The 13,567-nt window shown below is 32.0% G+C and overlaps 1 protein-coding gene across 8 annotated transcripts in view; it reads left to right on the top strand.

The window, feature by feature from the left end:
• Positions 1-11,126, top strand: part of LOC122627772 (trafficking kinesin-binding protein milt) — a 63,221-nt gene extending 52,095 nt beyond the window's left edge. For 6 of the 8 annotated variants that reach the window (XM_043809251.1, XM_043809254.1, XM_043809255.1 and 3 more), the window contains 6 exons: positions 7,105-7,181; positions 7,297-7,672; positions 7,782-8,017; positions 8,163-8,353; positions 8,455-8,700; positions 8,801-11,126. In XM_043809251.1, the coding sequence (XP_043665186.1) occupies positions 7,105-7,181; positions 7,297-7,672; positions 7,782-8,017; positions 8,163-8,353; positions 8,455-8,700; positions 8,801-10,361 (2,687 nt within the window). In that variant the 3' untranslated portion in view covers positions 10,362-11,126. Of the gene's footprint in view, positions 1-429; positions 920-5,799; positions 6,454-7,104; positions 7,182-7,296; positions 7,673-7,781; positions 8,018-8,162; positions 8,354-8,454; positions 8,701-8,800 lie in introns of those variants that run through there. The other 2 variants (XM_043809259.1, XM_043809256.1) reach the window with 2 other exon arrangements.
• Positions 11,127-13,567: the final 2,441 nt, after the last annotated feature.

Here is a 13,567-nt window from a genome sequence, read left to right as displayed (position 1 = left end):
AATTATATGGACAAACAATCTGTATACAATACACACACACACACACACACACACACAGAGCTTAACATCAATATTAAAAAAAAAAAAAAATCGACGATATATGAATAATGAAATAATTAAAGTATAATCAAAGATTTGGTTGTTCCAAGTATTTAATCAATTGACTAAACAATTATAATAAACGATTAACGTATGTGTAAAGAAAGAATGAACTAAACAAAAGAGAATAAAAATCATGGCTGTGCGATAGAGAGTAACATGCATTTTTCCTATGAATGATAAATGTGATATTGTTAACGTTTATCAAGAACGATATAAGGGTTAGATTAATGTAAATAAAATTCGGGGGTATGGAAGTGGGTAACGAAATGGGTATGGTAGTTTTTGGTGTTGGAGTTGGGGTCCGTGTAGGGCCTCTATTGATGTACCCTGGAGGACGAGGAAAAAACAGATAAGCAAAGCTGGAGTGCCAGGTTGGAGGGAATCGAAGAGGAAGCAACCTCTTCGAGTCATCATCGTCATCCTCATCATTATCATCATTATCAACATCAGTATCATCATCAACAACAAGTCCAACAACAGCAACAAAAAGTACAACCGCAACAAGAACAACAACAGTATCAACATCATCAACAACAGGAGGATTCTCAGGAGGATGATCCTTACGAATACGACGAGGACATCAGACCTTCGACGTCCTCCGTCTCTTCTGAGTTTGATTCAACTTCCGAGAGCTATGAAAACGAAGTGGCTCGAGTTCTTCGTCTCGAGACATATTATTCACAAACGGGTTCAGTACCTAACAACGTGCCTACTACTAGAGTCAGCGCTCCTTGCTGGGACTGCAAGAGTTGTGTCGAAGGGACGCCATTGTTTCTTCTTGGCTCGCCGACCGACACACCCTGCACTTGCATATCCTGTCAGTACTCTTAATCTATCAAATCAAATACAATCTTCTCTAGCATTCGATTGTATTTATATATATATATATATCTTTTTTTTATTTTATCTCGTGAACATGGGAAAAAACAATCTGATGAATTGATATCAGCTGATATTCTTCTTAGACGTTACAGGACGAGTTTTCTTCGTCTTTTTTATGACGACTTTATAAATGCATGTTAAAATGCTTAGTTTCTTGCTGTATTCATGAAAGTATGAACAAGTGGGTAATTCGATGATTCTTTGCTACGAATACTCAAGCAATGTTTGACTTGTTTGTCCTTCTTTTTTCCTTCGTTACATCGTGCCAAACCAATAATTGCTCGAGACTAATAAAAGATAACGTGACGATAAATTGACTAGATCGCAGGTAGTACTACTACGTATCAGTGTGTCCTTGACTTTCTCTCTCTCTCTCTCTCTATCTATCTATCTATCTATCTCTCTCTTTCCTTCACACTCTGTCATAATCGTCGTGTTCACCACGACCACAGATTTTCCTTATTCTTATTGGACGTTACGAGCACGCGAGATTTACGTTGAGATTTATCAGTAGTGAATAGAACATTATTTCCGATTACGAGATATGAAACGTAATAGATGGATGTTTAAAGAAATTATTTAGAGAATAAGATTCGTATTTAATTTGCGAATTCACGTGAATACGCGTCGAGCTTACCGCCGCCATATTTTGTCATTCGTTTAAATCCACATATCAGTTATATATCAAACGCTTCTAATTTTGTCTGTTTCTTTGATGATTTATATAATTTATATAAATATATTACTTATACAAATCTAATAATGATTGTTTTTTTTTTTTTTTTATGATAAAAATTTATTTCATTAGTATAATACATACATATATGAACATGTTAATATATAACATAAAATTTATATTTAATATAAATATAAATTACATTATGTGTGGGTGTATATATATATATCTATATATAGAAATTAACAAAGAAAAAAGAAAGATAAAAATTGTCTGTAAATAAGAATGACGCAAAAAAAATGGCGGAGATGTCTGGCACGATAGAAAAGCATATGAAAGCCTCACCCCCACCATGCTCCACCTTCTCCATATTTTGTCACGTGACAAAACACGAGAAGATCGTAAGGTTATTCAAACTTCACACCTTTATCGAATGAAAACTCGTCTGCGTCGTCATGTTTACTTATTATAATAATTAATAATCATTCTCATTATTACGTATGTACACAATTTCGATGCTTCTTTTTTGAAATTAACGCTGCCTGACAAAAAATAATATATGTATATATATTTTGCCGAAGAACACGGTGCATTTTCAACAAAATGCTCATGCGTCTTTTAACACGCATACCCACACACACACACACACACACACACACATACAGACACATGTGCACGCGCGTTCGTGCACACACGCATGTTTATTATTCTTTTTCGCACATGCCACTGTAAATATATCAACTGCTTTGTCTAATACAATGATTGCTATTGCATTTTGCTCACGTTTTATCTTCTTTGTTTTTATTGAATTATCATGTACTATATATTATGCATATTTATAGTACGTATATTATTCTGTAGTGTATAAATATTACACGTATTATTATATACACTACTTTGAAGTATATAAATATTATGCATATTGTTACATATACATATTGTATATATACGTATACATATATGAAGAGATTACTTATAGCTTGTGCAATATATATGTATATATTATATATATAGTTTTATTATATATACTAAATATATATAATTAAATATATATTAGTATATAATATTACTATGTATAATATATATATATATATATAATATACTAGTATATACACTAAAATTATATTACACTAATAATATTAGGTATATATATTATTATATACTGTTGATTTATATACATATACTAGGTAAACGAAGCTTCTATTTTATGACAAGAATTTATTATTTTTTATATTACTGAGAGATAAATAATTACTAGAAAGAAGTTTTCTCAAATTACTTTTAAAAGTAAGTTGTAGTAGTTTGCAAAGTTGTACGAAACGTCCTTTCGTTCTTTTTACATAATGATATGTAAACAAAAAAATTTGATCGATAAGTATTCTTAGAAGGAAAAATATAATGTGTAATCTCTTATGTAATATCGTTAAAGTTTTATTGGAAAATATTTTTAGATGGAAACAAAAAGAAACGAAAAGAAAAAAAAAAGGAATGCGCGATAGTCGCTTACGTAATTTTTTATTTATGTGATAAGCAAACTACGTAAATTATGAAAATACATCGTAAAATGTAACGAGGTTTGAGAAAGAAAGAAAAAAAAAGTATACGTATATTATTCGTATAAAAAAAATCATAATCGATTTTTCACGAAAGTGTTACATCGACCTGCATTGTTTGAGATTATTTTAGATTATCACTCGCGAGTGTATGGGCGTTCGCAGGATGAATCATTCGCTCCCCTCCTTACTTGGAATATTTTCACGGATTCCAGTCGTATTAGATTAGCCGTGCATCTAAACTGGTTTTCATGACAACATGAGAAAGGACTTTAACGCAACCGGTTTTAAATATCTCTAAGAAGGTTTGTGACACGTCGCGTTATGGTCAACGCAAAATCATTTTTATAAAAATCTTAAGATCCGTGATTGATCTTGTATTTTTATATATATATATTTTTTTTTATCTTTTTTATTTTTTATTTTTGTCTCGTTTTTGTTTATGTTCTTTTTTTTATGCGATACTCTGATTCTTTAAAAAAAAAAAAAAAAAAAAGAAAAAAAAATCTTAAATTCTATTTTATATTAATTCAATTCTAATTATTTATTGAAAATTAATTACGACGATACATTTGAATATCAAGCTAAAGTTGTTTTGAAAAAATAAAAGGAAAAAAGAAATTTTACGAAAATTAGGACAACAGAGCTCGATTTCAATAAAATTCAATTGAAAAATCTAAAAGAAAATTAAATCAGAAAATTGTACGATATAATTGATTATACCGAAAGAATAGCATTTCAATGAAATTATTTTGTAAAATAAAAGGAACAAATCTACAAAAGTCAATTACAGTTAATTTCAACGAAATGTAAAAAAATACACACACACACACACACACACACACACATATATATACGTATAACAAATAATTCTACGTAAATTATTGATTAAACAAAATTATTTATTTATTTATTTATTTATTTATTTATTTAATTTTATTTTACATTCCCTTTTTCATTTATTATTTCTTTATTTCTTTAATTCAACTATAATTATCCATTAACAAAATAATTATGCCGAGGCAGTTGAATTTCAACGGTATTATTTTAACAAAGATAAATGAAAACGAAAAAAGAATTCTATGAAAATTAATTACGTTTAGACAAGGGAACTGTTTCTGAAATGAAATTCATTTGGAAAATTCAAAGCAAGAATAAATCAGAAAATTGTACAATATTATTAATTAAATCGAGACAGCTGAATTTCAATGAAATTCGTTTCGAAAATTCCAAAGAAAGAAAGAAAGAAAGAACAAATAAAAGAAAGAAAGAAAGAAAAAAAAATGTCAAGGAGAATCTTAGCCAGTTACTTTCATCAGAAAAGTATGACGAAGGTTGTCGACCATATATCACCAATGTGTTCCTGATCACCTTCTACCGGTAATACTGGTTCGTCCAGGTAAAAGGGAAGGAAAAGTACCAACGCCTGAGGGAAAGCATTCATAATAATAATAATGATAATAATAATGATAATAATAATGAGAAGAAAAACATCGGGCTAGTTTTCGATATAATCTTAATGGAGAGAGTCGATCTTCCATTTAAAAGCTCGATCAGTGTCGTAATCATCGTTAGAATCTAAACGAGTTTATCCCTTCTAGAAAATGATAATGACGTTCTCCGTTGTGAAATGACCTATTTGCCCTTCGAGAGGAGGAGACTACACATGCGTTCCTTTCGAAAGTAACATTCCAAAAGATAACCGATACTTTTCGAATGGATTTCTCGTGTTAAATTTTGTTTCATTTCATTTTTGTTTTCCTTTTTCTTTTTCTTTTTTCGTTCGCTTGATCGATATTAATATAATATAATTAATTACTCACAACAAGAAATGGATAAATGAATAAATTAATTATTCGTATAAGAATTTCATTTTGTTAATTAATTTTATTTATTCTTAATACGTCGGGTTGAAAAATTAATATATTAAATGTAGGTATATTTAATTTATTTGTATATGATATATATATATATATTTTTTAATTATATTAATATATTGGATTAATATATTTAAAAGAAATGTGTGTGTGTGTGTGTAAACTTAATAATATATAATAATGTACAATAATGTATAAACTCTAATATTATTTATTATAATATATAAGATATACATTACACACGCACACATTGAAAAGATTAATAATTCATTTACTTTCTCTAAAATGACAAAGTCATTAAATTAAAATAAAATAAAATAAAATAAAATAAAGTAAAATAAAAAAATAAAATAAAATAATAAGGAAAAAAAAAAAAAGAAATCAAATTCCAAATGCGTAATCGATAAAAGAAATTACTTCGAAAATAGTGATCAATTTGTTTGTATATTTGTTGTTAAATATACCAATTGTTATATTTTAAAAATATAACAATAGACACATATATATAATACATGTGTGTGTTGCGTGGTCTTGCGCTCGCGCGAACCATTCAACACGTGCGATTGCATTCTCTCAGTTACTATGACGCCAGGTAGAAGATGCGTCTGCGCCAGAGTCGGCTCAGTCTCTCCTGGATCGATAAGTTGCAAGAGTTAATTCAGATGCTGCCGCTTCAGTGGTAGTAGTAGTAGGGTTGGTAGTGGTAGTAGTGGTTGATGGTTAGTGGTGGTACTGGTACTGGTACTGGTACACTCCACTATCTAAACTTCGCTACGATAGAAGGAGGGAACGCTCAAAATCTTCGACCATCTTTGTTGTTTCATTCGTTTTGTTTTTCTTCATACATTTCTGCTCGAGCTTAATATTATAATACACGCACAACGAATAACACGGGCGCGCACAGTTTATCCAAAAGTTTCGAATTTTTAACAGAAGAATTTTTAATAGACGAACCTAACCAACGCGCACGATTACTTACTCGACGATTCTTCAAGATGGATTAACGATGATCCATGGATCTGCCTGTTGAATCTCCTTTTAATATCGTTCTTTATAAGTGATATATAATAAACACAGAGTGTATTGACCGATCTATTCGTATGATCGAAGAAAATAAAAATGTGAAAAATCGAAGAGATAAGTGACTTGATTGTTTACATATGAGAAAGCGTGATCATTGCTTGTTATTAAAAGTTTCATCCATTGTTCTCAGCTATAATAGTGTTCTTTGAATTCTACGCGTAAGAATTTCTCGTTTACAACATGTTATCGCGTACTCTCGGTGCATTTACTATGCGTGGACGAAGATCTTCTTCCACTAATAACGGGGATAATCAAAGTATGTTCAATCTGGACGCTTCAGGTAATTTTATTTAAGAGAGATTGTCGAAATTAATTTAATAAATAAAATTAGAAAAATTGAAACAATAAGAATTAGCTGATTAAGTTTGATAAATTCTTATGGGAGGTTAGATAATTTTAAATGGTATATTTAACATTGCTTGCTGACCCGTTATAATTGATATAAATAGTTAAGATAGAATCGATTTTTGTTCGAAGCTCACGTGTGTTGAAGAAGAAATTCCCGATAAGTTACGTATTCCTATTTTTAAAAATAAATTCGTGTATATAATAAAAAGTCGACCGCCGCATATATTACAAAAAAAATTCTGAATATGTTGAATATGAATTCTATTCTATCGTTTTAATTCTCGACGTAAGATCGTGAGATCTAAATCACAGTAGATCACTCCGTTGCACGTATTTATTTTCTTTTTTCTTTTCTTTTCCTTTTTCTTTTCAGCCTCTTCGCAATTTTATATAGAAATTGATTTATTTTGTGTAAAATTCAATGTACATATACGTAATATTAAAATTCAATGTCTTCATTAAATATAATTACGTACACACATATATACGTACATACAAACATACACATACATACATACATACATACATATTTATATATAGTATAAATAAAGTACAAAGACGAATCAAATATTATTTGTTTTAGTTCTATGCAGCAACCGGGTGAGCCAAATGACCAAGACCTATAATGACATTGAGGCAGTTACAAGGCTTTTGGAAGAGGTAAAACAAAAAAAAAAAAACTAAACAATACATCCACTTTGCATTTGCATTTGCATTCTCACAACATTAAATGTATTTTATATCTTTTTTTTTTTTTTTTTTTATCATCGCGTAGAAAGAAAAAGATTTGGAATTGACCGCACGTATTGGTAAGGAACTGCTGACGCACAATCAAAAACTTGAAAGTACTGTGAATGCCCTGGAAGCTGATTTGAAAGAGGCAAACGAAAAGATTACGCAGTTGAATCATGAATTGTTCAAGAAAACCGAACTCATTCAGATACTTACAAACGATGTTGACGAGTCAAGCTCCGAAGGTGGTACACCAACAGGTTTGCGTGGTATCAACTTGGACATGATGCAAAGGAAGATAAGTACTTTGGAAGATGAGAACAAACAATTACGTAATGAATTTTCCAAGTTGATACATGAAACTAATGATACCGAGGAACAGGAGGCCCGTCTTGTAAAGGATATTGCCGCTCAACTCGGTTAGCATTAATAATATTATTTCATTAGCAATAATTAAATATTGAAATCATATAATAAACAATTTGAAAGATACAAATGTCAGCATATAAATCGTAATATTGTTAACAGCAAATGCCAATATGGAGGCGGATGGTATGGCCGAGGAGCTTGGTCGACAAAAAGAAGAAAATAGGTTACAACACGAGCAAATAGTTAGCCTTACCGCTAAATTAGCTGAAACTGAGCTCAGGTTAGCTCAGCTCATGGCTGAACATGATGAGGTCGGTGCGACTCTAGTCATTACCAGAGATAATCAGAACACCCTTGCCAGTGAACTTGCTGAATTCAAGGAACGATACGCCGAGGTATTATCAGAACATTTATACATTGTTCTTTACAACTTGAAATAATAGCTGATACAACAATGGTAGTACTTGTAAAAAAGAAAAGAAAAGAAAAGAAATAAAAAACGATAAAAATATAACTGAACTCCTTTTCTTTGTCTTTTAGGTTGTAAATCTGTTGTCTGAAACGCAAGAACAATTGCGTAAACAAAGAAAACGGGGAATGCCAACCGTAAGAGGTGGATCGTTGTTTCCTTCGATGGGTGCTGCGCCACAGCCAGACTCGATAGCTTCGGAATTGGAATCATCTCTATATTCGGAGTTGAGTCTGGATTCTGGTATCATTACTGATCGAACGTACGTTACATTTCATTATTTACTTATGTACTTACAAACATTTATAATACAGATATGTATTATATCAATGAGAACTTTTTTTTTTTTTAAATACAATTTAGACCAACATACAAGAAAGTATTCGAAACGGTCCGTTGTGCCTCTCGAGCGTCTTACACGAGTGCAGATATGAATCAATTCCCTCGAATAGGTTCCATGACAACGTCAACTTTGTCGAGTGGTTCGATGGGTCCACGCATGAGTTGTGGCCAAGTTAAATCTAATATGCCTTATGGTTTTACGAGTTTGGATTCGACTGGACACAGTGAAAGCGAAGGTTCCCTTTTCACTGAGTTTGATGATTACCCGTATGTATCGTTTACCGTAGAGCAAATACGTACAACGGATATTTAAAAAAAGATATCGCTTCTAATATCTTTTTTTCTTTTTCTCCCCCATTTATTACAGAGGACCACAAAGGATTGGAGTACCTGGTGCACCAGGTGCAGCGGATTTGGAAGCAGCTCTACGTCGGTTGACACCAGCAGAAGTGCTAGCAAGACGAGCATGTTTAAGTACTGGTGCTGGATATAACTATGATTACGATGGTGGTATCCTACATTCACCGCCGACCTTTTTACCGTTTGGTTGTCGAACACCTGACAGTATAATGTCAACTGGTAGCAGTGGTAATCTGAGCGGTTTCAGTGGTAATACTGGAAATGCTTGGAGAGTTCCAGAGAAATTACAGATAGTAAAGCCAATGGAAGGTTCACAAACCCTACATCATTGGTCACAATTGGCTACGCCTACTTTAGGTGGTTTATTAGAAGATAGGCCAGGTGTTAGAACACGTGGTGGGCGTGGTCTTGAAGATCTTGGTTTGTTGACCTTTACATTGTCGGATTTAGAGGAAGATGAGGAATATGCGAATCCTGGTAAGCTCTTCCAAGATACAGGCTCGGTTTATACCTTTACGAATAGCACGGTACTTCATCCGGACGAACATACAAGCGTGACACCAAGTATCGTGGGTAGTCGGGTCGCAACAGCACCTAGTAGCGCTGGAAATTCCGGAAAAAATAGTCCTCGTACTCGCAGCCGAAGTAATTCTACCTCGACGTTCTCGACGACTCTTGGTCTGGCTAAGATGCTCAATGAGAGAGGAATTAAGGCTGTGACACCTTCCTGTGTAGGTACTTCCTGTGGGGCGACACCTAGCGGCGAAAGAAATTTCATACCAACAGCAACGCCATGTAATAGCCCGGATGCTAGCCCGCCAGCAACAAGATCTACATCACCACCGCCGCAGTCATCGCCACAGCAAGAAAATACTTCTCTGTCGTTTAGTCTGCTAAGTAGCGGAGCTGAATTGTTGAAACGTACATTCAGTAGCGATACCTCGCAATCGCAAATTAATAAAAGAACGAGAACGCCGAAACCTGCGTTGACGAGATCAGAGAAAAAAGCATTAACCGGTATACGATTGGTTGAGAAACTCGAAAGAATAGGAATCGATGCTATAATGTCAACGACAGTCGGCTCGTCGATCTCGCCGTTGGCACTTCAGGGTGCTTTGTATACGCGACGTTCGATGAAGAGTCCAATGGCACAACTGACCTTCCTCAAGACCTCGATGCCTTCCAGCATCAGTCAGGAAAGATTGTTCTCGCCTTCGTTAGCCTCGTCCTCTTCTAGCGTCGTTTCTGAATCTAGTTCAAGTCCGACATTGGAACATATGAATAATAGTAAGAGGATGAACGATGATAACGTCGATGATGGTGGTGCTTCGGTTATGTCATCTGGTAATTCTAGTTCAGATTCGCCTATAAGATCATTGATAATCGAATGTGCGTTAGGTACTCAACAAAAACGCGATAACGACGGTAGTAAACCAACTAGATCGGATTTAGGTAAAGTCAAAGGTGCAGCTAATACCACAACACCAGTTACCAGAGAGTCCATTACTCAATCCGCCCTCGGTTCTATCAGTTCACTTTTCTTTGGACGCAAGGGTGGTCTTTTGTAAAAAAAAAAGAACAAACAAAAAAAAAAGAAAAAAGAAATTTTTCCTCCTTTTCCATTCTTTCTTTCCTTCCTTTTTTCCTTTCTTTCTCCCTTTCTCCCTAACTTCTTTTATCTTTATTTTTTCTTTTTGTTCCCATTCGATTAGCCTTCGAGCTAACGATGAGTCGAACGTCGTAGTCAAAGTTTTAGCGGATTAATGGGTAACTTGGTACTTTGGTAGAAACAAAATGGTTCCGTTCGTTCCTTGGTTGGTTGGTTCATTCGTTCGTTCGTTCGTTCGTTCGTTCGTTCGTTCGTTCGTTCGTTCGTTTGCATGTTCGATTAAAAAAATATTGAACATTGCTCGTACTATTACAAACACATCGCATTGCTCTCATCTCTGCGACACTTAATTTTCGATCATCGATCGGATCAGAATATATGTGTATGTATATATACATATACATAAAACACAAAGACACATACACACACACACACATATACATATTTTATTTTTTGATAAATACTTAATTCTTTGCAGTCCGACGTTTCTTCAGTTTTGAAGACTATTTATTTTCTTTTTTAACATATATCGAATATACTATAAATACATTTTCCGTGAAATTAATAAGATTTGTAATTTGTATACTTGTGAATACCTCTCTGGGTATTCATCTTAATTTAATTTGTCACTGAAAGTTTTAACTTTAAACAAAATATCATTCCAATTAATACTTGGATTATCGATATGCCAAAGAAAAAAAGAAAAGAGAAAAAGAGAAAGATGGAAAAAAAGGACAGGAAAGAAAAGAAAAAGGAAATTGCCATCGGACAGCAAAGCATTAATACTTTTAAGAAGCATTAATTAGATTCCTAATAATAATCCTCCTTATCGGTACAGAACATATGACTCTTTTTAGTATTGATCAACGATCATAGTGAAAATCTTTTAGTCTAAACAATGAGAAGGTCGAGTAAACAAGAAGAAAAACAAAAAAAGAAAAAGAATTTTAAAAAGTTATATATATATATATATATATATATAACAAATAAATATACGATCAATCGTTATGTATTCACCACGATGATCGTTGGAGAGCAATATAATTCTATACGTATATGCTGATGATGATGATGATGATGATGATGATGATGATGACGATGATGATAATAGTAATGATGACGTAAATAATAAAAATGGCGTGCCACTGATTAAACGCGAGGGTGATCACTTCGGTCATATCTAACTGATGGCATAAAAAATATATTGCGAAGAAACGAAGGCTGCTCATATTAATGTATATAAGGACAAAGTTTTACCGCTAGTAAGTTAGGAAAATGCGAATTTATCGTAGAACAAGTAAACATGTGATTTCAAAAATGATTACAGTTTTAAAACTATCATTTTATTATTGACAATGACGACGCTATGACGAGGACGAGGACGACGATGACGACTACAACGACGAGTTTTTAAAAAAATTTGATGATGCGAAAACAAATTTTTTCTTCTTTTTTTTCCAAAGCACAAATATAACTTTTCTTTTTCTTTTTCTTTTTTTATTTTATTATTATTATTATTATTATTATTATTATTATTATTATTATTATTTTCTTAGATTTTTTTTCGGTGCTAATGTATTTTCTTTGCTGTTTTCCCCCATTTTTTTTTCTTTCTTTTTCTTTTTGTTTCTCTCTTCTTATTCATTTTTATTCTTACTATTACTTTTTTTTTTAATTATTATTATTATTATTATTATTATTATTATTATTATTCATATTATTGTTCTCTTGAATATTTGTTATTTTTCATCGGTTCCATACTCCTAATGACGAACGTATGTATCTATATACGTACGTATGTACATATACATATTTATGTACATAAGTACATATATAGAAATATATTTTCTTCAGGACACAGAACCAGTCGAATTATCGATGCTATTGTCACTCTTTGTATATTGAAGATTGTACATTTAGCATTTCGATTCGATCGAGTCGTGTTAAATATTGTGTATGCGTTTAGAAAATTATTAAAAAACGAAAAAGAGAAAAAAAAAAAAGAAAAATTACGAAAAACATGCCGTTATAATCTTTCTCAATCTTTTTTCTTTTCTATCCTTCTTTCTTTCATTTTTCTTTTTTTCTTTTTCTTTTTATTTCATCCTTAATTTATTCTCAATTTTATTTCGATAGATAGTCTCTATTATTTTATGTATAAAGGCAAACCAAACAAATGTATTATAGTGTCGGGTGTTTAACGTTAACAGAAAAAAAAAAAAAAAAGAAAAAAAAAGAGAGAGATAGAAGATAAATAGATAGATAGATAGAGAAAGAGACAGAGAGAAAGAGAGAGAGAGAGAGAGAGAGAAAAGCAGAAGAAGAAAAAGAAGAAAAAAATAGCCGACAAAAAATGGAGCCTTGTACATAAAACGTACAAAGTATAATAAAATTATGTTGGAAATCTTAAACATAAACCTGAGTTACTACCGTTCGTCTTCTAAGCTCTTCATTTTTATTATTATTATTATTCTTTTCTATATATTTCTTTCCTCTTTTTTTTTTCTTTTTTTTCTTTTTTCTTTTCTTTTTTTTTTTAGTTCTTTCCTTTTCGTTGGATTCCTCCGAAGAAATGGCCTAAGAAATTTTCTGCTTAGAATAAGAGAACAAAAATGAACGTAACGTAACATTGTTACAACCAAAGAAATACTTCGACGAATACTTTTTATAGGCTGAAAACAAATGTTCCCTCTTGTTTTTATTTTTAATTTAATTTTTAACTTTTATATACATACATATATATATATATATATATATTTTTTTTTTCTTTTTCTTCTCTTTTTTAATCTCTTTTCCAATTTCCTCTATAGTGTTATATTTTAATGAATTCATTTCTTCTTCTTCTTTTTCCTCTTCTTCTTCTTCTCCTTCTTTTTTCGTTACTCTTCGCGTATAAGCGAAAAGATATCGAGAGTGTGAGAGAGAAAGAGAAAAAAAAAGGGAACAACCGAAGAAAAAGAAAACTATATATCACGAGAAATGGAAATGGAAATGAAAAATGAAAATAAATATAAATAAATAAATATGATAACTGAATGTGCGGCACGAGTGAACTTAATGAAATGAAATATGTCGTGATCCAATGGGTGACTTGCTAAGAGGATTTAGAAACGTAGAATCCACGAGAGGCGCCATTTTTTCTTTTTTCTTGTCGTTCTTTTCCTT

The sequence above is a fragment of the Vespula pensylvanica genome, chromosome 3, assembly GCF_014466175.1.
Source record: "Vespula pensylvanica isolate Volc-1 chromosome 3, ASM1446617v1, whole genome shotgun sequence".
In the NCBI taxonomy this organism is placed as follows: domain Eukaryota; kingdom Metazoa; phylum Arthropoda; class Insecta; order Hymenoptera; family Vespidae; genus Vespula; species Vespula pensylvanica.
The sequence above is the reverse complement of the archived record's forward strand: the minus strand, read 5'-3'. Positions and strand labels throughout refer to the sequence as shown.